This window comes from Macaca mulatta, chromosome 12 (genome assembly GCF_049350105.2).
Source record: "Macaca mulatta isolate MMU2019108-1 chromosome 12, T2T-MMU8v2.0, whole genome shotgun sequence".
NCBI lineage: Eukaryota > Metazoa > Chordata > Mammalia > Primates > Cercopithecidae > Macaca > Macaca mulatta.
The window spans coordinates 142561559-142588804 of NC_133417.1; the positions used below are offsets into that span (position 1 = coordinate 142561559).

Genomic DNA, 27246 nt, shown 5'->3' on the forward strand with positions numbered 1-27246 from the left:
CTTGTGCTTTGTCTTTGAGACTCCAGGAAAGGGGTGGGGGGTCGTGGGGAAACACTGAATCTCTCAGCCACTGCAAGAGGGAGCAAATCAACCCCCTGGGAAAGGATCACTGTGGAGAGGAAGAAGGGAGGAGGCTGAGGCTCTGGGGGCAACCAAGAGTTAGAGGAAAAGATGGAAGCCAGACTAGCTCTGAAAATCAGAAACACTGCCGGGACTCAGCAGCAGGAACACCTTCCACCTGGCCATGGAGCACTGGAGTGTGTGGGGCTGAATCCACAAAGCGGGGGATGCTTGTCTCTGCCGGGTCTCTTTGCACACTGGCTGATAAAGCTCTTTTGCCTCCTCCACTGGAAACAAAAGGGTGTTGCCCAGGTCCATGGGACCAGAACCAAGCCCAGTGTCCCCAGCCTAGGGGTGATTCTGACAATCGCTGCTATGGAAACAAGACAGCCAAGAACGCCACACTCAGGAGACTTTCAATATACTTTATTAAAAAGTTTCTTTGTATAAATTTCCTAAAAATTTTAAAATTAAAATTAAATCCCCTCCCCCCTGCACAAAAAAAAACCACACACACACAACATTAGAGGAATGCCAAAAATATTCTCTATTACAACTTTTTTTAATTCTTTAATTGAGGCATTGGTCCCAACGGTGCACATAGATTAAGGGATTTTGCTTCCTTCTGAACTAGATCATTTGTTAGAGGCTTTAGAAAAAGAAAATTAGCTTGAAATCTAATCCAGGAAATTGGGGGCAGGGAATGAAAAAGTTGGTCTCTTGTTTCTCCACGATACACAGGCTTCCCATCTAAAGTCATGCTTAACTAAAAGGGAAAAAAATGAACCAAGCAAAAGTATATAGAGTAGCCGTGACATCTGCGTTATTTTCTAGACTTTACATTTGCCTGCAACAGGCATAACATGAAACTCCAGAGGGAATTTGAATTGATAGGAATGTTCACATAAACACCAGCAGTGGCTAACTGTTACACAACATTCAAAGTATTCGAGAGAACTGCCTGGAGACGGAGAGCGAGGGTCCACAGACACATTAGCACCATACTGATAGGTCATGCAGCAGGATGTTCCCTCCCCAGTTCGAGTGTAAATCAAAGCATGAAATGATACAGTGCAAGGGAATCTACACCCGGAGCTTCTGCAGAGACGAGTTGGCGACGGCTGACTCCTTCTTCTTCAAGAGGTATATGATGTTGGCCAGCCACGCTTAGGTTCCCATCACATTGATGACTCCGGGTTTGGCGAGCACTGAGCGTCGAGAGAGGGGGTGGGTGGGGTGGGGTGAGGTGAGGAGTCGAGAGAGGAGAAAAAAAGCCACATTACTAACCCAAAAGGGCACTGTCATTACATGACACAGTCCCGCAGCCTCTGGTTTCCATCACCTGTCTCACTTTTCTACTCAGTACCATTAATGGTCCTCTGTGACCTTGTTGGCCTGGGGCCTGGGGATGTCTGTGAAATCTGATTCCATTCTTTTGCCCTGCACCATCTACCAGGCCTTTATACGAACTGAACTCTCCCCATTCTGGCACTGACCCCAGGGTCTGTTCAAAGTGTTTATTTTATTACCAGTTGAACTGCACAATATAATGGAGATACTGGATGGCCCCAGTGACAACATTGTTATTTATAGGAAGTAAAATTATTTAAAGATAAATTTGTGGGGGTTATTGATCTTTGGTGTTATCTGTAGCTGTTCATTATATTATTTTCGCAGGAATCATTTTTGGTGCAATATTTTACAAATAACAGCAACTTAATAACATTTCTGAAGAATGACGAGGGACAAGTATGTTTTTAGAAACCCAAAATAGGAATTCAAAAAGAAATGTCATGGGTTGTATTTGAACCTCTTACTTATCTGAGGATACAATTTATCTTCTTTTTCATACGTATTATAATTGCACTTCTACTATTTTTCAAGGTGACTTATTGCCCTGAATCTCTTATCTTATTTGCAAAAGCCATAAACACAAGGAAGAATCACTTACCAGGAGCGCAAACCTTTTCACATTCTGTCTGTGATCCAAATTTGTTTTCGTTTCCACCACAACCTCCATACCAGAATCTTGCACAGCTTTTGGTGTTTGGATCATAGTACCATTTTAATATGAAATCCCTGCAAGTTCCTTCGTCTTTTGGCAACTTGCATATATCTTTAATAACAACATGAGAAAAGGACATTAATGAGAACATGCGTGTTACTCTGCTCCCAGTGCCGGGGCTGATAGTTTGATGAACCTACTGTGGGTAGAAGGAGAAAAAGGAAGAGCTTCCTTCCAGGTGAAAACTCCCTAAACCTGCTCGAATTTCCATTTCCTCACTGCCATATGGACACAGGAATCACTTACAGCATTGTGAGAGATAGATGAAATTGTATCAATGAAAGGGCTTCATAAACAGCACTCAGAATCCCAAATGTTGGCAACGGTTATTGAATAATTTTAAATGAAATGAATTGTTTTTCTCCTTTCCAATCACTGGGCCATTTGCCCTCCAAATCCTTCCATGTTAAATCCCCAGAAAAGAAACCGAATTTTAAAACCTCAGGGTTTTATATTTCTTGGCAAAAAGGAAATTCGATTCTGTTGGAATATAGTTCAAAAATAAGGTTCTACCTTTCATTATAAGCCAAGTAGACTGAAAATTAAAGGTAAAGCACAAAAGAAAATCCTTTATGAGTGTGTGTGTGTGTGTACGCATGCATGTGTGGTAGCCAAGGGCCTTTGTGACCTGCCAAATGAAACACGTAAAACAAAGAGCTAGCACTGATGTAAAATTCATGACGGCAAAAATGTCACAGAGCAGAGCTATTCTGAAGAAGAGAAGCATTCTTTTTCCAGTTAAGGAAGTTTGTGTATTAAATGCACACGTCTGATGTAGCCCAGCTGCAAAGTAAAGCGAAGGTCCCCTCGACGCCCGGAGAGAAAAGTTTACAGTTCACACACAGCGTGACTCCTGTTTACAGAGTTTTCTGGCAAACTCCAGATTGTTCTGGGAAAGAGAAGTATTGATGTCAACTGTTATCTGTAAATTTGAAAACGTAAACCTTCTTTCTCCAAAACTCCCTGGAGCCAATAATTCTGCATGTTCCTGTGAGTAGCTAACAGGCTGGAATTATCCAGCTCTCCCCACAAAGGGCTACTTCTCCACCTCCTTTGTCCCCAGTGAGGCAGGCTGCTCACAGCTGCGGAGGTGGTGAGCATCTGTGCTTCAGATAGACACCAAAAAGGACAAAGAAAACCTAAGTCTTCAGTGGATAATCATAGCTTGGATCACCCACGATGGACCAGACTCAAAGGTGCATAGGACTGAGGCTCAGAATTGGTTTAAAACATTTCCTGGTTGCTGCTGTCACCCAAATGCCAGGCTGGTGGCTGGTGGTTCCACAGTTGCAACATCTCCTAGTCGCAGACCCTCTCAGGGCCCAGAAAGCCAGCGGTCCCCCAGAGAGCCTTTGAAGACTCCAGGAAGTCAGAATAAAATGAAGACAATTTACAAAAACAACCTTCTTTCTCTCAAATATGCCAATAACTGAAGGAAAATGCCTGGCTTTCAAGGAAGGTCCTGGAGGGAACTGACAAGGCAAAAGGTTATTTAACCATCAAAACTTATTCCTCATTTACCAGTGGGTTCCCTGTTAGAGTGAGGCCCACGTCAGATGATCTCCCTATTCTTCCTTCCTTCCCAGAGTGTTGGCCAATGGACCCTATGTGCTCTGTTTTATTTGTTTCAGGTGCACTTCAGTCCTGACCATCTGTGTTTAACTGTTCAGTTCCCAGTCCCCTGGGCTCTGCTGAACCAGTCACGAGAGGTCTGCCCAGACCCTTGGACACTCAGCCCGTGGACGGCCTCGCAGCAGCGTGCTCCACTCCCAGTCTGATGGGCTTCTCCAGCTTCCTTGGATCTCCACCCTAACCCTCTAGTTCCACACCATGGCACTGGCGTTTTCTGCCCTTATTTCAGTGAGAGTCACTGCTGAGACTCTAAGATTTACTAGTGGAAAATAAGGACACTGTTACTGTGGACAAGCAGATATTTGGAAAACCAAGACAAATATATTAGTGAAGTGAGAACCCAACACTATTCAGAGACAAAAACCTGGACTTCTCCACTTCTGAAGTATGAAAATGGGGGATTTCATGTTCTTAAGAAGCCTTCTAATGCAAACTCCACATCATCTTGACTTCTGAGACCCATCGTTTTGGTTGGACTCTCCTCAGCTATGAATGCATATGTTAAAGCAACTGTTTTAAGCAAAAAAAAAAAAGAAGAAGAAGAAGAAGTATTTACGTGTCCTGGAGTACAAAGGGAGATGGCTTGCCCTCGTTGAAGTTAACCTGGACTTTTCCCTCGAACCACCTGTCTTTGGATGCAATGGCTGTTCATCTTTTCCCTCTGAAATGAGTTTGCCCCCCAGGCATAACCTGTAGAAAGCTAGAGCCTTCTCTTTATCTGAGAGGAGTGCTTGGTTGAGTCTTCCTTAATTTGCTCTTCCTTACTATTGAGAACCTAGTGGGAGCCTAAAAGACAATAGGGACTGAAAAGTATCCACAACCTTCCCCAGTTTCCTAACCTAGAATAACAATGTACATAAGTTTGCTTGGAAAACAGAGAGGTAAAAGGCTGCCTGACGCAGACCACTGTCTGCTGAAACTTCCTTACTATTGGTCATTGGGCTTCAGGAAAGCATCCAACTAGAAGAGAGGAAATGGAGGCAAGCACAGTGTTAGGTTAAGACCCTGTTCTGGGAATCCCACCTGTTCCCAGAAGCCACAGGTGCCTATCTAGAACATCCTAACAACAACCATTCAAAAACAGTGGGGTGCAAGGCACCCTAAGCACCACCATCCATTTTTGTAATAAATATTTGTGGGAGTGGATGCACCTGTGCAATGCATGCACCTTCCCACAAGCAATAATATTCATAGAAAAAAAAAACAGGAAGGCTGTGCACTGGGTCACTATTGGTTTTCATCAAAAGCCAGCAATGCTGTCACAATGAGAATCGTGTAACATATTTCTCTGTACGTCCTGAATGAATGCTTGACAATGCATATCTATTAACTTTATAATCAGCAAAAAAATATGTATCCTTCAAAGCAGAAAACATATTGATTGGCAACTCTTGTCTTTTTCATAGTTTGATACTCCCATAGTGTTTCAATGCATTTTTAAAGGCATCAGCTTTGACATTTCCCAAACATACTGATTTCCAAATCACTATGTAAATACTTCCTTGAGCAAACTGAAGGAAGGCAGACTGAGAGGTGTTTACGCTGTAATCATCAACATGTTCCTCATCAGTTTAATGGTGCTCAAAACCAGAAAATTCAATCACCTTCTCACTCGGCATTGGTGTTATGGTATAAAGTACTTCCAAACCTTGGATGCAGGTATGATTTGCCTGAACCAAAACACTTTCCGCCGTCTACATTTTGAGCATTGGTCAGTTCAAAGGGTACCAAGGAAACTTACTAAATTTTTAACTTACTTAATGTATTTATTTATTTAGAGACAGAGTCTCACTCTGTTGCCCAGGCTAGAGTGCAGTGGCATGATCTCAGCTCACTGCAACCTCCACCTCCCGGGTTCAAGTGATTCTCCTGCCTCAGTCTCCGGAGTAGCTGGGATTACAGGCATGAGCCACCATGCTCAGCTAATTTTTGCATTTTTTAGTAGAGACGGGGTTTCACCATGTTGGCCAGGCTGGTCTCGAAATCCTGACCTCAAGTGATCCTCCTGCCTCGGCCCCCTAAAGTGCAGGGATTATAGGTGTGAGCCATCACACCCGGCCAATTTTTAACAGCTACAGAATGTAGCTGTGGTTAACTTTTGGAGCCTTTACTCTTTCAGATCTTGACCAACAGACTTCTATTTTTTAAGACTTCAGGATAAAAAACATCCCTTTGGTCTCATTGTAACCCCTACCCGGCAACTAACCAGAAAACATCCTTACACAGCAATGAACAACAGACAGCCTGGAGAGGACCATTTCCCAAATCCCTGTAGCTATTTAACTTACTTCAGCCATGGGATTAGTTTGTTCTTTAAATTATTATTAACATAAAGTCAGATATTTTACCCAAATATACCATTTTATGCTAATCAGTGATATATATTCACATGGAACATGGCTAACCAAATACTGTATTCCATCCAATATAAGATATCTTAATTTTATGGTGCACTATTATTGTATGTTCCACTAAGTAACACAAAATACTACCAATAAACCATGATATGTCGTTGTCAATTCTAAGTCACATTTCAGTTTCAGAAGTGTCTCAATGGAAAAAAAAATGTGCATCTTAGAATCAATAAGTAAAACGTTAGTAAACACAAAATGATGGTTCCTTCAAGGGTATACAATTGGCCCGGTCATGTCTACTTGGACAAAATGCGATCAGTTCTACAGATTGCTAATTTCAAGAATAAATGATAAAGGACATGATGATTTGTTAGTTATTTTGTCTAGTTTCTGCATTGACACTTCTTTAACACATGTGATTAAGCCAATAATTTAGGATTCATTTTGTAATATTGCAAAAAGAAAATTTTAACTTAGATTTTTGTTGTTGTTGTTTAGAAACTTCAGAGAGTCTTAGCTTTAGTAGTAACATGCATAGAAAATATCTATCCAAAGCTTCCTTAGCTAAAAATGAGAAGAGAGAAGAGGGAGGCGGTAACAAAAGCCTAAAACCAAAATTAGCAACCACATAGCACTGTCAAAATCAGCAGCGACAAAGCCGGTGGTAGAAAGGCCCAGCACACCCACGCTTTCAGGAGGCCATGGTAATGAATGAAAGATCCATTGCTGCTCCGCGCCATTTACAGGCAGCAGATGTGTGACAGAAAAGCGGCTGGAGTATAATTCTTTTAGATGCTGAGCAAAGCAAAAAGCGGAGTGAGATATTTTTGTGGGGGTTCATTTGGTTTTATTTTTTAAAAATACAAATATTAAGCATTTAAAATCAAATCATGTAATATTGCAAAGCTGGAATCCTGAGTGGTTGCCCTCAGTATATGATGCCCTAGGTATATTAACGGAATCAAGGTCTGTTAACAGAATCAACCTTCATGTCAAAGGCAAGAGTCTCCTTGCCACACACCAAATAGGGCCAGACCTTGTGGGGACAAAAAATCCCCTAACCAGACGGCCCTCGGACAAAAAAATCCCCTAACCAGACGGCCCTCGCATTACACGCCTGACTCAAACTCCTGATAAACAAGCGTCTATTCAATGTTATTGTCAAAATGGGCACACATTAACATATGCAAATGAAAACCAGTGGTAACACTGGTCCTCTCCTCTTCCCCTGCCTTAGGTGCCCAGGACTAGGAACCTTTCCATTTCAGAGTGTTTCTGCCCACACATTCCTTCACAGATTCAAACACAGGTCACCAGGTTCCCAGAATCCAACGTGATAAACTATGAAAAATATGGGTTCTTAAGACAGCATCTTTTATTCACAGAAGTAAAAAAGCAAACGATAGTGCCTACTATTTAATACTAAGAAATGGACCCATCTCTGTCAATGTTTCTAATTAATAGATGCTGCAGAAAGCAAGAGGAATTAAAATACACACATGTAAATATAAAAAATATATTTGTAAAATTTCGTTTTGCCTGAATGGTCTGGAAAATGTATATTTGGAGAAATAATGCATCTTGTGGTCATTGGAATACGGAGGCAAAATACACATGCAACTCCTGAGTGAGCATGCAGTTACTATTTTTTTAGGTTATTTAATAAAGAGTGATTCATTGTCACTCCTTTTGCTATATCCAAAAATATATAAATCATTAAAAGATTTTCCCCCCGCCCCAGGGGAAATGGTTAAAACGACAATTACAGGAGACTGAGGAGGGGAGGGAGAGAGGTTGGTAGGGGGTGGGGGGGATAAGAATTCCTCTCCTAATTCTGGTTATCCATTTTGAATTTTAGACATTTTTAAGTAAATGTCCCATTTATTAGGTCGGTGCAGAAGTAACTCCGGTTGTCACCATTACTTTCAGTGGCAAAACCGCAATTACCTTCACACCAACCTAATAATTCAAAAAGAGCTCTCAAAAATGGCATGCCTGTGTGTTCACCAACATGCATTCATCAGGCCGAGGTATGTTAAGTGCTTGTTTTGTTACTATGAAGTAATTAAGTTTAAGAGATCAGAGATCAATTATGCAGGGCCTTGTTCTTTTTTTAAAAAAAAAGTAATTTATGTCTTCACTCTGGGCGGGAAAACACACATATGCCCGTGTACACACATACATACACACACACACACACACACACACACACACACACACACGGGAAATGGTGAGAGGACATTCACATCCTGGGTCTGAGGGTTATGCCCCAATTAGTATGAAGGAGAAAGGTTTTATTTAGATTCATCTGTATCAACTACCTGTAGCCTTGAAAGAAACACAAGCCCCAATTTCAAAAACTCTTTTCTCTTTATCACAGGTAGACAGGCGATCTCAGTGTTAAAGGTCTGGATCAAAAGCAACTCGATCACAACTCAATATTAAAAAAAAAGAAAAGAAAAGAAAAACAAAACAGCCTAGCCAGACCCTTGCTTAAAGATTTTGTTGTTTATATTAACTAGGTACTGTTTATACAATCTTGTCCCTTCTGGACCACACATAAGAGAATCAAAAACATCCCCAAATCTTGCTGTCTAGTTTACTCAGTATTGATCTCTGATCTCTAGTTTACTCCAAGTCATTTTCTCTCAATGAAGCACTAAACTGGCTAAAAATTTTATATTTCCCACACCGTATTCAGGGTGAAGTTAACCATTGAGTGAGAAATGACACATGCAGATTTCAGCAACTTTGAAGTTAGAGTTGAATCTGTCCTGACCCGCACCTCTGGGGGAAATCTACTTTGTTCTTTGTGGCTTGTTCTTTGAGCTCAGGCACCATGGTGGGGTCGCCTAACAGGCTCACTCAACAAACGCCTTTAAAATCAATTACAGAAATGAGCATTGTGAAGAGAAATGCTTTCCTCCTCCTGATGGTAGATGATACACCAGAAAATAATGAACTGTCCCCTCGTTAGCAGAAAGTTTTTGCTTCAGGTCTATAAAACAGTACTGTATCTAAATTCCCATGGAATCTCCATTTTTTATGCTAGTACCATCATTCTTTGCTGAACACTCTTCAACAAAGCCTATCAACTCTTTTAATAATCAGTTTCTCACGGATGAACAAGCCAAGTCCACATTCTGCTGAATGAGAGATTCCAGGCCTCTCAGAGTTTCACTGCCCAAGAACAAAAGCAAGTAACAGCTGTCAGTTCCTGAATTACACTAACCAGTCACTAACTTAGCGTAGACCATGCACACACTCTGGGGCTCAAGCACATGAGAGAGGGTATCACAGACTCACACACTAAGCTGGGGTATGTACTTAGGATGTTAGGACCAGAACACCCCGTGGGTCAGATTCAAACCCATGCATTTCATGGATTCCAGCCAGATTTGTCTTGTGTTCTTCTAAGCAGGTTTTTTAACTTAGATTAAATCACTGAGTAAATGAAACGTCAATCTTCACAGCATCACAGACCACAAATCAACTCGAGTCCCAGTATGAGGCACAGGAGAAATGACTAACGGATACGTGAATTCTAGTGATAGCCCCAAAAGCACCTCCCATCTATTTTTCACTGAGTCTGGTCACAGGTAAAGGAAGACTTCATTTACACCTGGGATCTTGCAGAATAAGATGACGTTGGGCTGCACAGAGCTGATGTGGACCTTTTCCCCACAGAAGTCATGCCTGGGCTAAAACTTAGAACCCAAGAAGGTAAATTGGAATCAAGTCTTCCAGAGCTTTAACGTTTTTGGATGGGTATTTTCTTAGTGCCATTAATGGACCTAATAGTTTCACAACTCACCTGTTTCAGTGAGAGCCAACGGTTCTGTGCTCACCATTAGATTGATGGTTGAACTAGAAGCTGACCTTGCTGGCTGTGGAGGTGGGGGCTGAGATTTCTCTATAAAAGAAAAATACATGCAACTCGTAGGTAAATCAGAAACTGGAGGGCTTGGGAATCCTTAGTGACTGATACAAGGTTGCCCGCTGTGATTAATGTCCTATGTGGGGGAGCGGTGATTGAAAGAGAGATCCGAGACATCTCTACATCCACCACTTATGCTGTGGGCTGCAAGTTGGATCCACATGCTAATAAGCAGCTGGAGGGGATCCCTGAACCTCCGAACAAATCCTCTCCCCTCCCACACAGCCTCTTCTGCTGCTGTCCAGGAAAATAGAGCCCTAGGGTTAACTGGATCTTTGGACTCATATCTCTATGGGCCTAATCCAGGGCATTGGTGGGAATTCCCTTTCCTCAAGCTGGTTCCTCGATCTGAATAGCATTGGCCTGAAGAAAACAGGAGCCTTCCCCTTCACATTCCTAGAGCAGTGGGGGTCAAGAAGAATGGGAGGGGGGATCCCAGAAGAATTTAGAAAGATGAGAGAGGGTACCATGAATAATTAAGAAAAGCTGGGACAGTACTCAAATGCAGGCCTCAGTGAAATGGGGGAGCCCTGGGGACAAGAGCCAGCCAAGGGCAGAGCCCAACTATGGTGAGATCAGGGCAGGGAGACTCAGCTATGGACATCCTCCACCCCTGGGTTGGTGAGACTTCAGGTACAACCTCCATTACTCCCTAAGGGGCCAGTGACTGACTAGTGTTTCCCTGAACATGGAAACCTGGACAGGGTGGTGGGCAACCAGGAGCCCTCGCCCGGAGACGTGGCCATGTTTCCCGGGTGCAGTGTTGGAAAGGGCTGTGCTCAGGTGACATGGATCTGGCTTCCTCCATAAAGTAGCCCAGGACCCAGAGGACTGCATTCCACATGGAATCCCATTTTCCATTCTGTGTTTTATAAAGTTAGGGTGCCACCAAAGCACCCAGGCTGAGTTGTTTTGGTTTTTGTTTTTTTTTTCTAATTTGTGTTTATTTCAGAATAGATTCAATAAGTAAGTGTCTCCTTTGTGTCCTATTTGATACTCTACATAGAAATCAGGTACTGACTTGTACCGATCATGTACTTACTTGTACTGAAACTTCCGTGGTAGGTGGCTCTGACCTGAGACCTCAGGTAGCAGACCACGGCCACGTGGTACATCTGCCCAGCGAGCAGGCCTCCGATGACGCGGTCCGTGACCGTGAGATTCTGCTTCAGAACCAGGGACTGATCATGGGCTGAGGTGATGGTGAGGTCATAAAAATAAGGACTGGGGGGCTCAGGCCTCTCCCAGTGGAGTCTGGCGCTGTTCTCTGTGATCTCAGACACCTGGACTTCTCGGGACACCTTAACTGGAAGATAGATCAGAGTGTGAAGATAAAAAATAAAACCCTCCATGACTGTTGTGCATGAGCAAGAGAGGAAATCTGAAAGGGGTGTGTTAACAGACAAATTGACTTGAAATTTAGGTGAGGTGGGGAACTAATTTCTTGTTCAAGCCCCTAAAAAATATTGCTCTTATAATCTATCAGCATACATGAAATGTGAAATTCACAGTAATGAAAAATCTCATCATTCATCAACTATCTTTTTTTCTATTAAAAATCTCCACTGTTAAGAAGATACTTTGGAAATACAAGCCCTGCATACTAATCATAAGTTGTGTTTGCTACAAAATGAGCCCCATAATTTAAAATGTATTAAATCATAAAATGTTAGGGTATGACATGAAATTCTTTTAAAGGAATTCTGCTTTCTCTCTTTCATACTGCTCATAAAATGAAGATAATTTCCGTTTTATCATGGGCCTTCCTTTACAGCTTGTGACATTCGGTAGTGTCTTCCAGTGTCTTCTTTAATAAAACGATAAAATAACATACTCTTGGTCTCATTAGAGTCATCTACCTTTTGTATCTAATTCAGTCTGAAATATATTAAGTTGGTGCAGAGTGCTTGTCGGTTTTGCTATTACTTTCAATATTTTTCTCATGGTCAGTATGCGCATAGATTTCAGCCTTGGGGAACGACTGATGGTCCAGGCTCTCACTTTTCAGGCTATTGGACTGAACACCCAACATTGCCACAGCACACAGCTTAGGGCCCCTTTTCTGTGGGTATGAGGCAGGGACAAAGTTTGCAGTTGCAAAGGGCTCCCCCAGACCTTTTCAAGTCATATTCTAAGGTAGGCAAGTCCGGCTCCAAACACCAGCCCAGAAACAGCTGCCTTGCTGCCTAAGAACCAACTGCAGGCTTTTTCTTTCTGTCTCTCCCACTCCCTAAATAGGGGTTAAAACCCTATTTTGACCTGGAACATTTTCCCTTTCGTTTAAGACAACTCAGTTTCCAGGTGAGGTGAGCTGTGCCCCCACTGACATTCCAGAGAGAATGAGAGCTTCCCATCCCTACCCCAGGACAGGATTGAGGGCACAGGATGGGGCGTGGGAGAAGGCAGGCGGCAGAGGCTGGAATCCCTAACCAACACCTCTTAAAATACATCATCCAGATGTCCAAGCCCAGATCAAGGACTGTATTCTGAGTGTGTTACATGCAGGCTTTGAGGAACACATGCTGGAGCAGTAAACGAGGACGTCACAAGACGGCAGCCCTAGCAAGGGCTTTCTTACCCACGGGCTTAGTGGTGGCTGGCTTGGTGGCAGCTGGTTTGGCTGCCTGTGGCCTAGGGGCCTCAGGCTTGGCCGCCACTTGTTTTGCGGCAGCAGCAGCAGGGGGTCTCACAGCTGCTGGCTTTGCTGCTACAGGCTTCGCTGCCGTTGCTGGCTTCACCGCGACCGGGGGTCTAACAGTGGCCGTCTTTGTGGCCACAGGCTTGGCAGCCACAGGTTTTACAGGGGCTGGTTTCGCAGGGGCCGGCTTTGCAGCAGCTGGCTTCACAGATGGCTGATTTACGATAGTTACAGGCTTTGTTGTGGTGGTCACTGGCTTCGTTGTAGTCATCGGCTTCGTGGTCGTCACTGGGTTGGATGTAGGACTTGAAGTAACATTATTTGGAACATTTCTGTTAAGACAAATTAAATATTACCTCTACTTTTGCCCGCTATGTAAAATAAACAAAGACATAACCCCATGAACTACATTAAATTTGTTTTAGCAAAATGCATGCAATAGTTTTTACAGATTATGTATAGTAGTGCATATATTAAATTCCTTCTTTTAAGGATCTGTGCCCCCCTAAAAAAATATATGAAACAGCATATTGAAAAATAGAATCATTAAAAATGAAGCTTATATTGTTCTACAAAAACATCTTTCAATTTATAACATAAAGGCTGAGAGAAAATAAGAGACAATAATAAATAATATCCAACAATGTTATCATTATAGCAATTAACCAACCAAAACATACACCAAAAATTAAATGAAATCAGTAGTTAGCTACTTACATTATAAGAAAATATCTACTCAATCAAATGCTATGTTGAGCTGGAAAATTATGAAGTTAGCATGTACTATTTTGCTCCACGGCTTCTTATTGGGAGTATATATATATTTTTTTTACTTGTCTTTATTTTTGTGTATGTGTTTTTCTTTTTTTTTTTTTTTTACAATTTCTTGATCCATTACCAATATCTAGAGAGAATAGCAACCTAATCAAACAGACACAACAACACGGACCCACACTTCGTAGCTTTCTTGATCTTAGAAGAAAATGTATTATTTTAGCATCATATCTTGCTACATGTCCTAGGAAGTAATAATATATTTTCAAGTTAATATCATAAGACTTCAAATACTAGGTTACTTCATTCCTTCTGTTTTCCAAAAGATGAAAGGTTAAGTCAATTTTCGGGAATGTTTCAGAGAAATAATAGGAACCATTAAAGCCTAGAAAAATAAAGGCTACAAAGCTAAATGAAGCATCCGGTACCATGATACAGGTCCTAGTTGCCTTAGCAATGATATTCATTCTTGCTATGCTGAGATTTAAAGCCACTCCTTCTGAGGTCAAAGGAAAGAGCTGAAGGACTTAAGTGGTGATAGAGAGAAGGGTCTGCAGTAGGAAGAGATGGGCTCTCTTTCCCCATCTTGAGAGTCAGCCAGTAGTAAGCCAGATAGTAATTTTCCAAGGATCATCTGCATTCACATCTCATCTGTGCATGAAGTCCAGAATCTGCAGAATCTGCACTTCCCTCCAAAGCATGACCCACTGTGACATTCTCTTAAGGAGCACACGTTGCTGACACACTACAGGAGCTCAGTTTCTGTGGCCACACCGCCCTAGCTAGCCCTTTGTCACATGGCCCCACTGCCCTCTTTGCTCCTAGAGTTGGCACCCGAGATGGAGCAGGGCACGAACCATGGCACATGGGCCAGGCAGCAGCATCAGCATGGGTGCCACAGTCCTGCCCACTCCCATCCCTCCCCTCAGTCTTCATAGTGGAACATGCACATGGCTTCCTATTATTACCATTATTACATGTTATCACAGCATTAACAATTTTAAGAAGACATGGAGTCCATTTTTTGATGTATCCAATCCTTCTTTTATGTAACCATTTCACACCAGATATAGCAAATTGTTTGGACATACGGTCTCAATTACCTACCTTCTCTCTGCCCATGCCCTCTACAATGTAATGTGACAAGTCCTTCCATCAAGCCTAGTTTTTCACCCTTAAATCTAGGTTAGCCTTTGGACATGCTTTGGCCAATAGAATGTGGCAGAAGTAACAGTGTGCCAGTTCTAACCTAGGTCACAAGAGGCCTTGCACACTTCTGTCTTCTCTCAGGGAACCCTGCCAGGTCACCTTGTGAACAAACCCAGGCTAGCCTGCTGAGAATGAGAGACCACATGGAGCAGAGATGAGTCAGCCCGGCTGAGACCATTCTAGACCAGCAGCTCTATAGCTGACAAGCAGCTGACCACAAACATAAGGGAGCCAAGTAGAAAACAGAAGAACCACCCAGTTGAACCCAGACAAAAATTGCTAATCCACAGAATTACAAACTAAGTAAGTGGTTGTTGGCCAGGCACAGTGGCTCATGCCTACAATCCCAGCACTTTTGGAGGCTGAGGCAGGCAGATCATTTGAGTTCAGGAGTTCTAGATCAGCCTGGACAACATGGCAAAACCCCATGTCTACTGAAAAAAATACAAAAATTAGCCAGGCATGGCAGCATGCACCTGTAGTCCCAGTTACTCGGAAGGCTGAGGCACAAGAATTGCTTGAATCCAGAAGGCAGAGGTTGCAGTGAGCCAAGACTGCACAACTGTACTCCAGCCTGGGCAACACAGCAAGGCTCTGTCTCTAAATACATTAATTAATTAAGTAAATAAATAGGTGGTGGTTGTTTTAAGCCACTAAGTTTTGAGTAGCTTGTTATGTGGCAAAAGCTAACTGATAAAACAGATTATTTGAGAAGCATGACCCACGTTAGCTTTGAGAAGTCACATTTTCTGGATTTCAAGGTCCTCATCACATAAAGTCAGGAGTTGGTTGGAGGACCTGGGCAATCCCTGCAGCACTATAATTTTTAAGACAATAATTATAATCACTTACATTTGTTTGTGACCAAACTTCACAAGATTCTTTGTGGGTTGGTCCCCTTGGAACCAATCACACTGTTTCCTGATATCTGGGGACAAGTAAAAAGCATTTTCGCCTAAAGAAAAAAAAAAAGAAAACAATTGAACTGCATGCTAATAACATGAAAATTAAAAATAATCTGTTAGCGAGTTAAATGAATCATATAACATTTATTTAGCCCAAATTATTGTTGAATTAACCATATCAGACAAACTATGTCCAGTGATTTTAAACATAAAGTATGATGGCATTTGATCCATGAAACATGGTAAGCCAATATGTTCTATTTGGCAATATTTGGGTGATTAAGTTAAAAATATATTTATTCAATGTGAGGGAGAAGACAGGGATAGAAGAAAAATCAAGTGGAGAGTCTGACAAGTTCTAGTCTCTTGAACATCAGATTATAATCCAACAGCTTTCATATTTTCTCAATGCTTTGTTGAACAAAGCTTCTGTTTTTAATCTTAGGAAGACAGGAACAGTGACCCGTGGGTGAACCTGCTGGCTTACCTTTGCTTCACATTTTTCCCTGAGTCTTTTGGGTGCCAGACCTTCACAAATGTGAATACCGTTTTCATAGACCTCAACATTCCCTTAAATAATAAACATTCAGTATATACATGTTTATTTATACTTTATAAATCTCCCTCATTTGTTCCAAGCCTTGCCTGTACTGACCCTAGGCTGCACACTATACACAGGCTCTGGAAACTATAATGGGCTACAGCTCCTCAAAGAGCAGTCTAGGGGACCACAGACCCACAAACAAATGATCCACAGGCCAGGTAAAGATGCCCTAAGTAGGGTGTCCGGATTAACCATGAGCAGGCCTTGGGAGCAGGAGCCTCCACGGCGAGCAGAAGCCATTGGAAATGAGCTTTGAAGATGAATATGGGTTTGCTGCTGAAGTGCGGTGGAGAGCATTCCAGGGAGGGGGAGCCCCATGAGCAAAGGCCCAGTGGTATCCAAGCACAGGACTGGTGGCTAAGCCAAGATCAAAGCAACTCTTTCTAGAAGCTTTCCCCAGTGCCCCCAACATAAATCACTTTTTTTGCGACATGCCAGCCTATTATGTCATGCATAATAAATGCGCATTTGATCCATTTGCCCACCCTCTATGTAAACTGTTAAGGACACCAAGAGTGCCTTATGGCTAGGAGGTGCTCGGTCAAATGTGGTGGGATAAATGAGTCAATGAGAACAAGGACTCTGTCTGCATGTTCCCTGCTTACTCTGGCTCCTAAAAGCATTTGTGGCATATGGCAGGTGTCAATATATGTTTGTTAAATGAATGAACCAGTTCCAGTCAACACATCGGTTGTCTTTTCCATGACTGTTCCCACACTCCTCCCGGCCCAAGCATAAAGCCAGGCCAGGGCACATGCTGTGCCACTTAGGACTTACTGCTGACGAAGGATGGCAATAGCCTCCCGAAGCGCATCAAAGGTTCCTCGTTAAGCTCAGTGGACTTGTCCACTAATTTGAAGAAGACATCATTTGGCTCACTGGCGAAGGTGTATACCTCCTTGATGTTCACCTTCCTGCCAATGCCCAGGACCACGAAGAAGTAGCCCTTGCATTTGGCCTGCAGGATGACTCTCTGGGCCTCCTCCAGCTGCTCCTCCTGCACCTCGCCCGTCAGCATCAGAACCACAATTTTCAGGTCCCGTGGGTTTGGAGCACTTTCAAAGACATTCTCTATGGTGTATTCAATGGCACTGCCCAAGGCCCTGGTTCCCTGCAACTGTGTCATTCCCCTGCTGAGGAAGTCCACCAGCTTCTCCTTGGAGCCATAGTCAGTCAGGGAGAATTCCACCTTCACAGGCGACACGCTGGCATTGCCCATGGACTCATAGGGTGCATGCTGCACAACGGCCACTCTGGCAAAGTGCTGGGAGGCCTTGGGGTCTGGGCTCATGTCCAGTTGTCTGACCAGGTATGCTATGTACTTCTTCATCTCATTGAACTGGAACAGGGTGGTGGTCTCAGCGCTGTCTAAGATGAAAGCCATGTCGATGTCCACATCGCTCCCTGCCGCTCTCCTGTCCCTGAAGGAAGGCCTCCAACTGCCAAATCCACAGGATGGGTCAATGTTGCAGATGTCTAGAAAGAAGCATGGCAGCCCATTTATTCTGTGACACCCACAGCAGGATACACAACTCATCAATCTGCTGGGAGCCTTGGGTGATTAAAATGATCCCATAAGATCAAAAGCGGGCTGGGCTCACGCCTGGAATCCCAGCACCTTGGGAGGCCAAGGCAGGCGGATCATGAGGTCAAGAGATCGAGATCGTCCTGGACAACATGGTGAAACCCTGTCTGTACTAAAAATACAAAAATTAACTGGGTGTGGTGGCAGGTGCCTGTAGTTCCAGCTACTTGGGAGACTGAGGCAGGAGAATCGCTTGAACCCAGGAAGCGGAGGTTACAGTGAGCCAAGATTGTGCCACTACACTCCAGCCTGGGCGACAAGAGTGAGACTCTGTCTTAAAAAAAAAAAAAAAAAAAAAAAAAAAAAGAAGCAAAAAGGACCAAAACCAAAACCAATTTATATCTTGCTGCCTTGATTTGATTACGGCCAGATTTCAGTTTCCATCACCTAATACTTAGATGAAACAAATCAGTAACATCAAATCTTTGTAGTATGCCACGTGCTGGCATTTTTAAAAGAAAAGAAACATTATCTTACTTTGCCACTCCTTGAAGAAATATGTTCTAGAATGTCGCTAGTGCCAAATATTTTCATTCTAGATTCTAATGTCAAAACTTAAGCAGAACCCACCTCCTCCTTTGTTAACTATAAAATGAATTATCCCCCATCAAAGAGAAGCTCTGTCTTGGGAGGTCCATTTTTAATACAGAAACTGCTGCAGTAGTATTTACACGGGTAAATACGAGGCTTTGTGAATCAACTGAACTCAAGCTCTTTTTACAGATCATCATTATTCTCTCACTCTCCTATGGATATTATGCTTTGCAATTGCAGCTGAGCAGATCTTCCTGTTAGATAAACAGCTTACCCAGGCAAACATGACACGTGCGGACATTCTCCAGGAAGTCTGTGAGGTCTCTCGCCGCAGGCAGGACGAGCGCATGCCCCACTGCTGTGTTATTGATCTGGTTTAAACAAAAGAACAATTTCAGTAGGGGCGTACATGATCAGTAATATCTGAAAATATGGCAGAGGAGTAAATCAAAGCCACATCAATAAGATAGATTAACTTCCCAACAGGGCAGTATTGGGAATATCTTCTCATTTGGGAGTGGGGCTGGACTCTGAGTATAATAGAAAGACATAGGTTTTATGCTAATAGGGTGAGCTGGAGTTCATATCCCCTTGAAATGGGGTTCAGCTTTTTTCAGATGTAAAATGGGGGTAATACCTTCCTAATGCTGTCATTTGGAGGGTTAAATTAGATAATAAATGTTAGTACCTGGTGTACCCTCTGGCAAATAGTAGGAACTTAATCTTATCGTTATTTTTAGCACCAATGTGGGAGCTCCATCCCTTCCCCACCCTCTCAGGTGTGGTTAAAGCAAGTAACAAAATCACTCCCAGTGGATGCAAAGAGTCCTGTCTATCGCAGTACCTGGCACACAATTAGTAATTATTCATTTAACAAATAACTAGTCTGAATGAATGAGTGAATCGTTATGAACGAATGAACGAATAATTTTTTGGTCTTGTTGAAACCATGCTAAGAAACTCATGTGGCTCTGAGTCCCTCAGCCCACACAAGGACAGATTTATGTGAATGAACCCCCAACAAGAGCACACGGCCAGTAGCCCAACTTCAACACTGGATTCCCAATGAACATCCAATGTGGAAGGAAAGACATCAGCAATCATCTTGCCCCAGCCTCAACTTACAGATGACAAATCTGAGACGCAGGGAAGCTAAGTGGTGTGCGCATTACTTTAAATGGGTGGGGGGAGTGTGGAACCAGGCCAAGGCCTCCTGACTCCTGGCTGGACTCCTTCCTATCCATCACCCATCTGTCTTGAACAGTATCACCAGAACTGCACTGAATAAATATTAATTGATATAACAATTAAACCAGTCAGCCAGGCACGGTGGCTCATGCCTGTAATCCCAGCAGTTTGGGAGGCCAAGGCAGGCAGATCACAAGGTCAGGAGTTTGAGACCAACCTGACCAACATGGGGAAACCTCGTCTCTACTAAACAAAAAAAAGAAAAATACAAAAATTAGCCAGGCATGGTGGTGAGTGCCTGTAATCTCAGCTACTCAGGAGGCTGAGGTAGGAGAATCACCTGAACCTGAAAGGTTGAAGTGAGCCAAGATCACGCCACTGCACTCCAGCCTGGGTGACAAAGCAAGACTCCCTCTCAAAAAAACAAAAACAAAAACAAAAACACACACACACAATTAAACCAGTTATTTAATAGAATTACAAGGGACGCTTGGCCTCTCTGTGGGCTGCCCTTGGGGCCTGGCTGAAGAAAGCTTTGCACAGTGGTGTAGATCGGGGTTGCTGAGTTGGCGTAATTTTGGGGACCTTACTAAAAGACTGCAGGCCTCCAGGGCCACCCTGGATATTCACCTTCAGAGCTGACTGGGACAGAGTGGAATGGGTATTATCAGCACATGAGTTTCAGAGTCTAATGGACTAGGGTCCTAGCCTCTCACGAGCACCTCACTAACAGCAGGATCGTCCTTTTCCATGAGGTGAGACGGATGACACAAACCTCACCAGCCAGTTATGGGAAGCAAATGCCCAGTACACACACAGTAAGACACAGCTCAGAGTGTGCACATGGGGCTATCTTGGGAGGAGACAGAACTGATCCAAACGTCCAGGTCCTCCTCACATGTTGAATAAAGCAAACAAGCCACACTACCTTGTTAGTAGATAGAGGGTGTCACTAACACTAGCATCACTAACCAGCAAGAGCTGTCAACCTGTGAGGAGGAACCTGGGGGCAGTGCTACAGGCATGTAGGCATCCCTGTAGTGCTGGGGTCACGAGGCTGTCCTGGAGACCTCACAAGAGAAGTTCTCAGGCAGATGGCCTCATTGGGGACCTTGTAGGAGCTATGCGACATGAAGCCACCGAGGATCATGGGCGTGTCTGAGAACCTCCTCAGAGCCCCAGAAGAAAGGGAGATGGCAATAGCACCAACAGAGCACAGACCTGCAAAGCGTTGACAAGCTGCCGGTCTTCCTGGCTCGTAAGGAACAAGGGGGTGATCCCCGCATCTGAGAGCTTGAGCACAGCCTCTCTGAGCTGTGGGGATGCTGTTGTGGGCCTGTTGCTGAAGAAAACGGCTACTTTCCTCATCAGGAATCCGTTCCGCACACGCTTAAATGTGTTTCTGGCCACAAATGACATGGCGGTCTCCAGACTCTGCTGTTTGGATGTCAGAGCCACCTGAAGGTTCTTAATCTTGTCCAGGAGGACCGACTTCCTCTTGGAGTCAGCAAACCGGATCTCTGTGGTCACCTCGTTGTTGTAGGTGACTACGGCCACCCGGGCCCCCCGTGGGCAGTTGCTCTCAGCAATGGTCAGGTCATTCACAATACTCAAGACCACATCTCGCATCCGGCTGAACGTGTCTTGGTTGACCCCCTCAGAGGTGTCTAAAGCAAAGGCTAGTTCTGTCGGGAAGACGGGGCACTCCAGGGGCCCTGTGGAAAGTGAAGGGTGGAGGGTTAAAGACAAACCATACTTACTACAAAAGGGAGGCTTCCTTTCCTTAGGAAAAAGTCACCAAAATCAACTTACCATAGCAGCAAGCTAGAAAAGAAACAAAGAGAAGAAAGGGTGAGAGACTACTCTACCATGTGAGAATTTCAAATGTAAAAATATGCATTGTCAGACAACAGAAAACCGTGTACTTACGACATTTATCTTTGATGCTTTGGATGAGGGCACATTGCTTTAAAAGAAAATGAAAGAATATGTAAGGAGAGCAAATCAAAGGCTCATGAGGTAATGAGTCATTCTGGATACATGCAACTTACATCGATGGAGTCACCTCTGTTGCCCTTGGGACCCTGTAAAACCAAGGAAGGAAAGGCTGAGAGGCACAGTAGATGGGGAATTTGAAAAAACAGCCTTTGCTCCCCGCCCCCTGAAGAAATACACAGAGCAAAACAAAGGGGCCCCTGGATAACCTTGATTGTTTATAGCCGCTCCCTATAAACCTGATTTTTTCTCTTGCAAAACAAAAGAGAAAAGATTCTCAGAGCAAATGTGTTTCCCTGGGAGGTCATTTGGCTTTTGAAATAGCCTCAGGTCCTGAAACCAGGAAGCTCACCACCAATCCATGTAAAGCCCACTAGTGAGCTTGGGTCTAGATTCTCCTTCTCTTGAGAAAAGAGCTCCCTCTCACACGCTTGCTTGATACACCCCTGCCGAAGGGGCAGTGAGAGATCATCGAGCTGTCCTGGTTCCCTCCGTGTCTAATGCATCCCAGCTGAATTCCACCCCAAGGAGCTCTAGGGACTGACTCAAGGCTTCCCTCAGCGTCCTATCCCTAAACCTCACCATCCTGACAGTCCAGCAGGCATCTCATGGGCCATTAGTTGTCTTTCCGGGGGCCATTTCTGCCTGCTTAGTCTTCTGCAGGAACTGGCCTAATGTGCTCCCCCCAATACTTCATCTACTTAAAGACAGCAATCAGACCCACCTGACCAGCCTTCTTTTCCCTAATTCATCTAAACTAAGCCCTGAAGAAGGAATGATTTTCCAACTCCTGAATTATCTTTTCCATTATTTTTTGAAACTCATCAATTTCAATATTGAGGGACAATATAGGGAGAAATTCAAATAAGAAAACAAAGGTATTAGCAATAAAGAGATTTGGAAGGGCTGTGGGAGGATGCCCTCCTGGCTCCTGGTGGCGGCATGACTAGTGGGCTTTAACCACAAATCAGGAGCTCCCCTGGGGATTTCATAGACCAAAGGAAGCATTGCCAAACCAAGACCTGGCATAATTGCACTGCTTCTGCAAGATGCGAGCCAAAGGCATTCAGATTTCTCCTCTTTGGTTTCTCCTCTATACAAACCTCAAATGCACCTATGCCAGGAAACTATAAATTACAACACTCTCTAGATGACAGGATCCCATGAAACCTATTTTTTTTAAGTTTCTTGTTACTCTAAAATTCAAAATCTCTTTGCTGCATCATGATGTCAGAGAGTTGGTCTGACAACTAAGCAAATACACACAGAGCACACTTTCTTGTGAGCAAAGCAGTGGTGGGAAGTTTTCAGGGACCATGTGTAAAGCACCCAGCCCCAGGTGGCTGGGTCAGAACTGGATAAATACTTACAGCTGGTCCTGGGTAGCCAGGGTCTCCCTTCTGTCCAACTATCCCTGGAGGTCCCGAATTTCCCTAGAGGGAGCAGAACAAACATGTTCAATTGTGTCAGAAAGTGGAGAGTTTAAGGCTCCTATAGTTGGAAGGGATGGTAAAAGTGATCTAACCCAAGGGACTCCATCACCACGAGAAATCTCTCACTTTAAGGGGCTAGAATGTCTCTTAAATTCAAGTTTAGGGACAAGCAACCTCAACAAAGCCAATGGGAGTCCCCCACCAACTATGGAGGGATTATGTTCTCTGCCAGGCTAAGGTAAGACAGATGCTTTCCCAAGAACCATTAATATGATTATGAAGGACTCCCAGGAGAATAGGTAACAGACAATGAATTAGCTAATGTGTTCAGTGTAGATAATCATCCAATGTTTTAAAGCTCTTTGGGGTATTAAATGATCTGGTTTGACTGTCTTCACTGATCAAATTGATAGGATAATTATGTTTCTTTTCAAACTACATTTCAGGCTGAAAATAACTGTTAGTAATATTTACCCAGATCTAGGCCACAATTTGCTAATTGAAGACTCTGCCATTTTAGGAGAGTGAGTAAACATCCATTGAAAAGAGTAATCTGTCCAGGTGTGGTGTCTCACGCATGTAATCTCAGCACTTTGGGAGGCTGAGGTGGGAGCACTGCTTGATCCCAGGAGATGGAGGTTGCAGTGAGCCAAGATGGCGCCACTGCACTCCAGCCCAGATGACAGAGCAAGACCTTGGCAACAGAGAGAGACCTTGTCTCACACACACACACACACACACACACACACACACACACACACACAAAGAATAAAAAGAAAAGAGCTATCAGGACCAAAAGTAGCTTAAGGAAGAGGAATCTCAGCACCAATAGGCTGAAAAGCCCATGGCCTTGGCCTGACTCGCTTACGAGCCCAGAGGCTTCGGAAGCAGTTACCATGCCTCATTCACTCCTGTTGCCTGACCGTCTGGGTGGGCATGGCCCAAAGTGACTGCACAGACTTCCCAGTCACCCATAATGAGACCTGAGACTGTAGGTGGGTGCTGTGCCTGGAGTGAGCTGGGCTGGCGACCCTGGAGGTGAATTGGAGGAAGAGGAATACACCTGCAGGAGGACAGCCATGGACCACAGCCATGGGGGTGCCCTGAGGACATTGGTCTGGGGCTCAGGAGTCCCTTCCTTCCACTCTGTGCTATCCCTGGCCAGGGTGCAAGTGAAGGATAATTGTCAAAGCCTCAGCAGTTAATCACGTTGAAACATCCATTCTCATTCCTCACCTGCAGCCAAGGCCCAGGCAAACTTACCCTTCGGCCTCGGATGCCTTTGGGTCCTGGTGTTCCATTTAGCCCAGGCTCACCGGGGTTACCCTGGGAATAAAGCCGAGAAGTGGCACAGTAAGCTCTGGAACAGAAGATCTCACTGAGGGTCCGTGGGGCCAGACATCCAGGGGACATGTGGGCCACACTTTTCCAGGGCAACCAAGTGGTTAGCTTTGATTCACTTTTCTGGTGGGTCACTAGTATATTTGTGGTATTTGCAGATAATCTTCATTTATTTAATCAGTAATGATACTATCATATAGGTTATAGCATTTCACAGCTTACAGAGTACTTTGATTGTAGTATATATTATTTAAATCTCATAAGCACCAGGACAAGTATGTATTGTGACCTCCACTTGACAGATGAGAGAGTGTTTTAGGGGAGGAAGGGTCTTTCTCAGGGTAGCCCAGTTAACTGAGTGGCTGACCCATGCCTAATGCGAAGATATTCTGACTCTCGGTCTGTGGACATACCAGAGCTGAATCGTGATGCAGATTTAAACCAACCGGGGATTATTTACCTTTGGTCCTGGGTAGCCAGGGAATCCTCTTTCTCCCTATAAAAGATAAATACATTATTGAATACTCGGTACTAATTTAAATTCATCTAAAATAAATTGACCTTGAAAGAAAGAAATGTCTGCAGAGTCATCAAAAGAAAACACTCACTCAAATACAAAGACAACTTTTAAAGAAATAATTCTTTTAAAACACAACATATCAGAAGTTGTCCTTGGAGCCTCCTGGCAGCAAGGACTCTTGGAGAATCGTCAGCAGATACGTACTTTTTTGCCTCTGCGTCCTTCACTGCCAACTCCGTCTCTCCCGTCATCTCCCTAAGAGTAAGAAATAGATGTGACTGCAGGTCGCCATGCGTGGCGAGCCATAACCACCGTCTCTGCCCTACTACTGCCCTGGGAAGTAGATCTTGAGCTCCTGAAATGTTTCCAGACTAAGGTACAGGAGTAGGCACACTTCCTGCTCCTGTCCTATCCTCCAAGGGTGAATAAGACCATTTCTGTAGGCGATGGGCTCAAAGGACTCCCGTAGCAAAATGGTGCTGGCAGACTAACATAGAAAGAACTGCTGGGAGCTTTGGGTAAAGATTCTGTTTGGATGTAGAATCAAAGACTCATCAACCCCGAGAATCTTAGAATTGACAGGAATCTTGATGGTGACTTTGATTCTATGCATCCATGAGCTTTGATTCTATTTCAAAACAAGAACACTGAACTCCATCTCTCAGGCCCAGGTCATATTCCCCCTCCCCATATCCCTTCCCTTCCTTCCAAGTCATCACTCCTAGACCCTCTCCTTTCCAACACCTCCCCCCAGCATGCTCAGATCTGTTCCTGTTGCTCTCTCATGTGGAGCATTCAGAACTGGACTTCATTAATTATTTCAAAAGAATCAGAAGAACTTCTGTGAGTTGTCCATTACTATCTCTAACATATGTAGGAACTTGCCACTTAGTTAAATTATAGTTTTCAACAGATATCAACAACTAGAGATCTGTTGACCCAAATTAATAGAAACAGAATCAGGAAGAGATTTCCTTCAATGGTTTGAATAGATTTTAAAGTCTGATTTTTTTCCCTGTGCTTCTGAGATTAAAATTAATACAAACAGATTTGTTTTTAAACTTCAGTTAGTTGAAAAGAAAAAAATGCAAGGAAGAAAAATATTTTAAAGCTTGGGATTAAAGCAGTCAGATCAACCTGGTCCTTTTATATGGTGTTTAGGTGTCATGATTCCTTTTGCAAAAAGTCACAATGGACCGTAGATTTCTGTGCTCTTTTGTAATGTAGAAATGTACATTACAAAATTATTGTTGGTGAATTGTTGGGGCGTTTTTAAATAGCATTTGAAAAATGAGTTACTGGGGTAATAATTTCTATTCCTAAGATGTCTCATTCAAAAGAAATTGTTTCCATCTGGATTGAGACCTAATCAAATCCAATTCCTTTTTAACCCAAATGACATTTACTTCTTTGCAGAAAAGCTTCATCTAGTTATGCTTGCAAAGCATTTGCGGGACCTCAGATGAAGGTGGTTTAAGCTTCATTAGCCTCTACATTCCCTTGTATCAGGAAAAACACAGGGGAAAAATACGTCTCTACCCACTGCCCACACCACCTCTCTAACCCTGCCAGTAAAATAAAACTTGTTAATTCGCCATGGATAAGCAGCAAGTTTCACTGTTTCCAGCCATATCCCCAATAACACAAGAAGCAAGGCTAATCTTTATTTGGAACCTTCTCCCGGCTTCCTGCACCTTCGAGCAAAGAGTCAGCGACAACGTGGCCCCGAGCGTGCGTGACCTTACCGTCTCCCCACGAGGGCCCCGGTTTCCAATTCCTCCTTTTGGTCCTGGCTCTCCGGGCTCACCCTAGACATGAGAAACACGGCTGAGACCCTGTGGCCTAAGGCTGGCTTACACTGTGATGCCAAGCCCTGCTTTTACTCTAGGTAAGGGTGCTGCAACATGCTGACTTTACCTTTGAGATTTCAGTGAAATGAATTTCTAAATTGCAACGTTCATGTGCAAACTCCTGGAAAATAATCCAGGAGGGTTTGTGTTTGTCCTTTTCACCAGCGTGGCATGGGGGACAGGCCGATGAGAAGAGAGAGTAACAGCTGGGAGAAGAAGGCACAGAAGGCAGCGGACATTGAGCCCAGCACGACACTGAGCCCAGCACGAAACCCGGCAACACCTTCCAGGCAGAGACCATCGTGGATTCACAGGAACTCATTTCTTTTACAGAAAACATGCAGTCTTTCAGACTGGTCATGACAAATCGTAATTTATCTCAAAGCTGATAGAAAGGAGGTTCTCAGGTAGCCTTCATACAGCAGACTTGCTGTTATCCAGAACAGTCAGGGGCGGGGCTCTTGGATGATCTAAATGTGACTAGCTGAGCCGCTGTGCGTGCACTGCCTGTGTTTAAAGACTGCTCATTCCATATTATACTGAAACGGTGCCAAGCACTGCCCGGCTGCTCTGATGGCTCAGAGGGTGCTGCACTATCGGCACAAGCCAAGCAAGAGAGGAG

The 27246-nt window shown here is 43.8% G+C and overlaps 1 protein-coding gene across 1 annotated transcript in view; it reads right to left on the reverse strand.

Moving 5' to 3' along the window:
* Positions 1-471: 471 nt before the first annotated feature.
* The window catches only part of COL6A3 (collagen type VI alpha 3 chain), a 92239-nt gene continuing 65464 nt past the window's right edge, over positions 472-27246 (reverse strand). Inside the window, exons 28-44 of the mRNA XM_077958001.1 lie at positions 26520-26582; positions 24979-25029; positions 24715-24750; positions 24177-24239; positions 22851-22913; positions 21537-21569; positions 21415-21451; positions 21298-21309; positions 20707-21200; positions 18572-18668; positions 16956-17654; positions 15522-15624; positions 12627-13018; positions 11091-11354; positions 9926-10024; positions 2012-2176; positions 472-1268 (exon numbers count right to left, since the gene is read on the reverse strand). Coding sequence (XP_077814127.1) covers positions 1228-1268; positions 2012-2176; positions 9926-10024; positions 11091-11354; positions 12627-13018; positions 15522-15624; positions 16956-17654; positions 18572-18668; positions 20707-21200; positions 21298-21309; positions 21415-21451; positions 21537-21569; positions 22851-22913; positions 24177-24239; positions 24715-24750; positions 24979-25029; positions 26520-26582 — 2712 coding nt within the window. The 3' untranslated portion in view covers positions 472-1227. The remainder of the gene's footprint in view (positions 1269-2011; positions 2177-9925; positions 10025-11090; positions 11355-12626; positions 13019-15521; positions 15625-16955; positions 17655-18571; positions 18669-20706; positions 21201-21297; positions 21310-21414; positions 21452-21536; positions 21570-22850; positions 22914-24176; positions 24240-24714; positions 24751-24978; positions 25030-26519; positions 26583-27246) is intronic.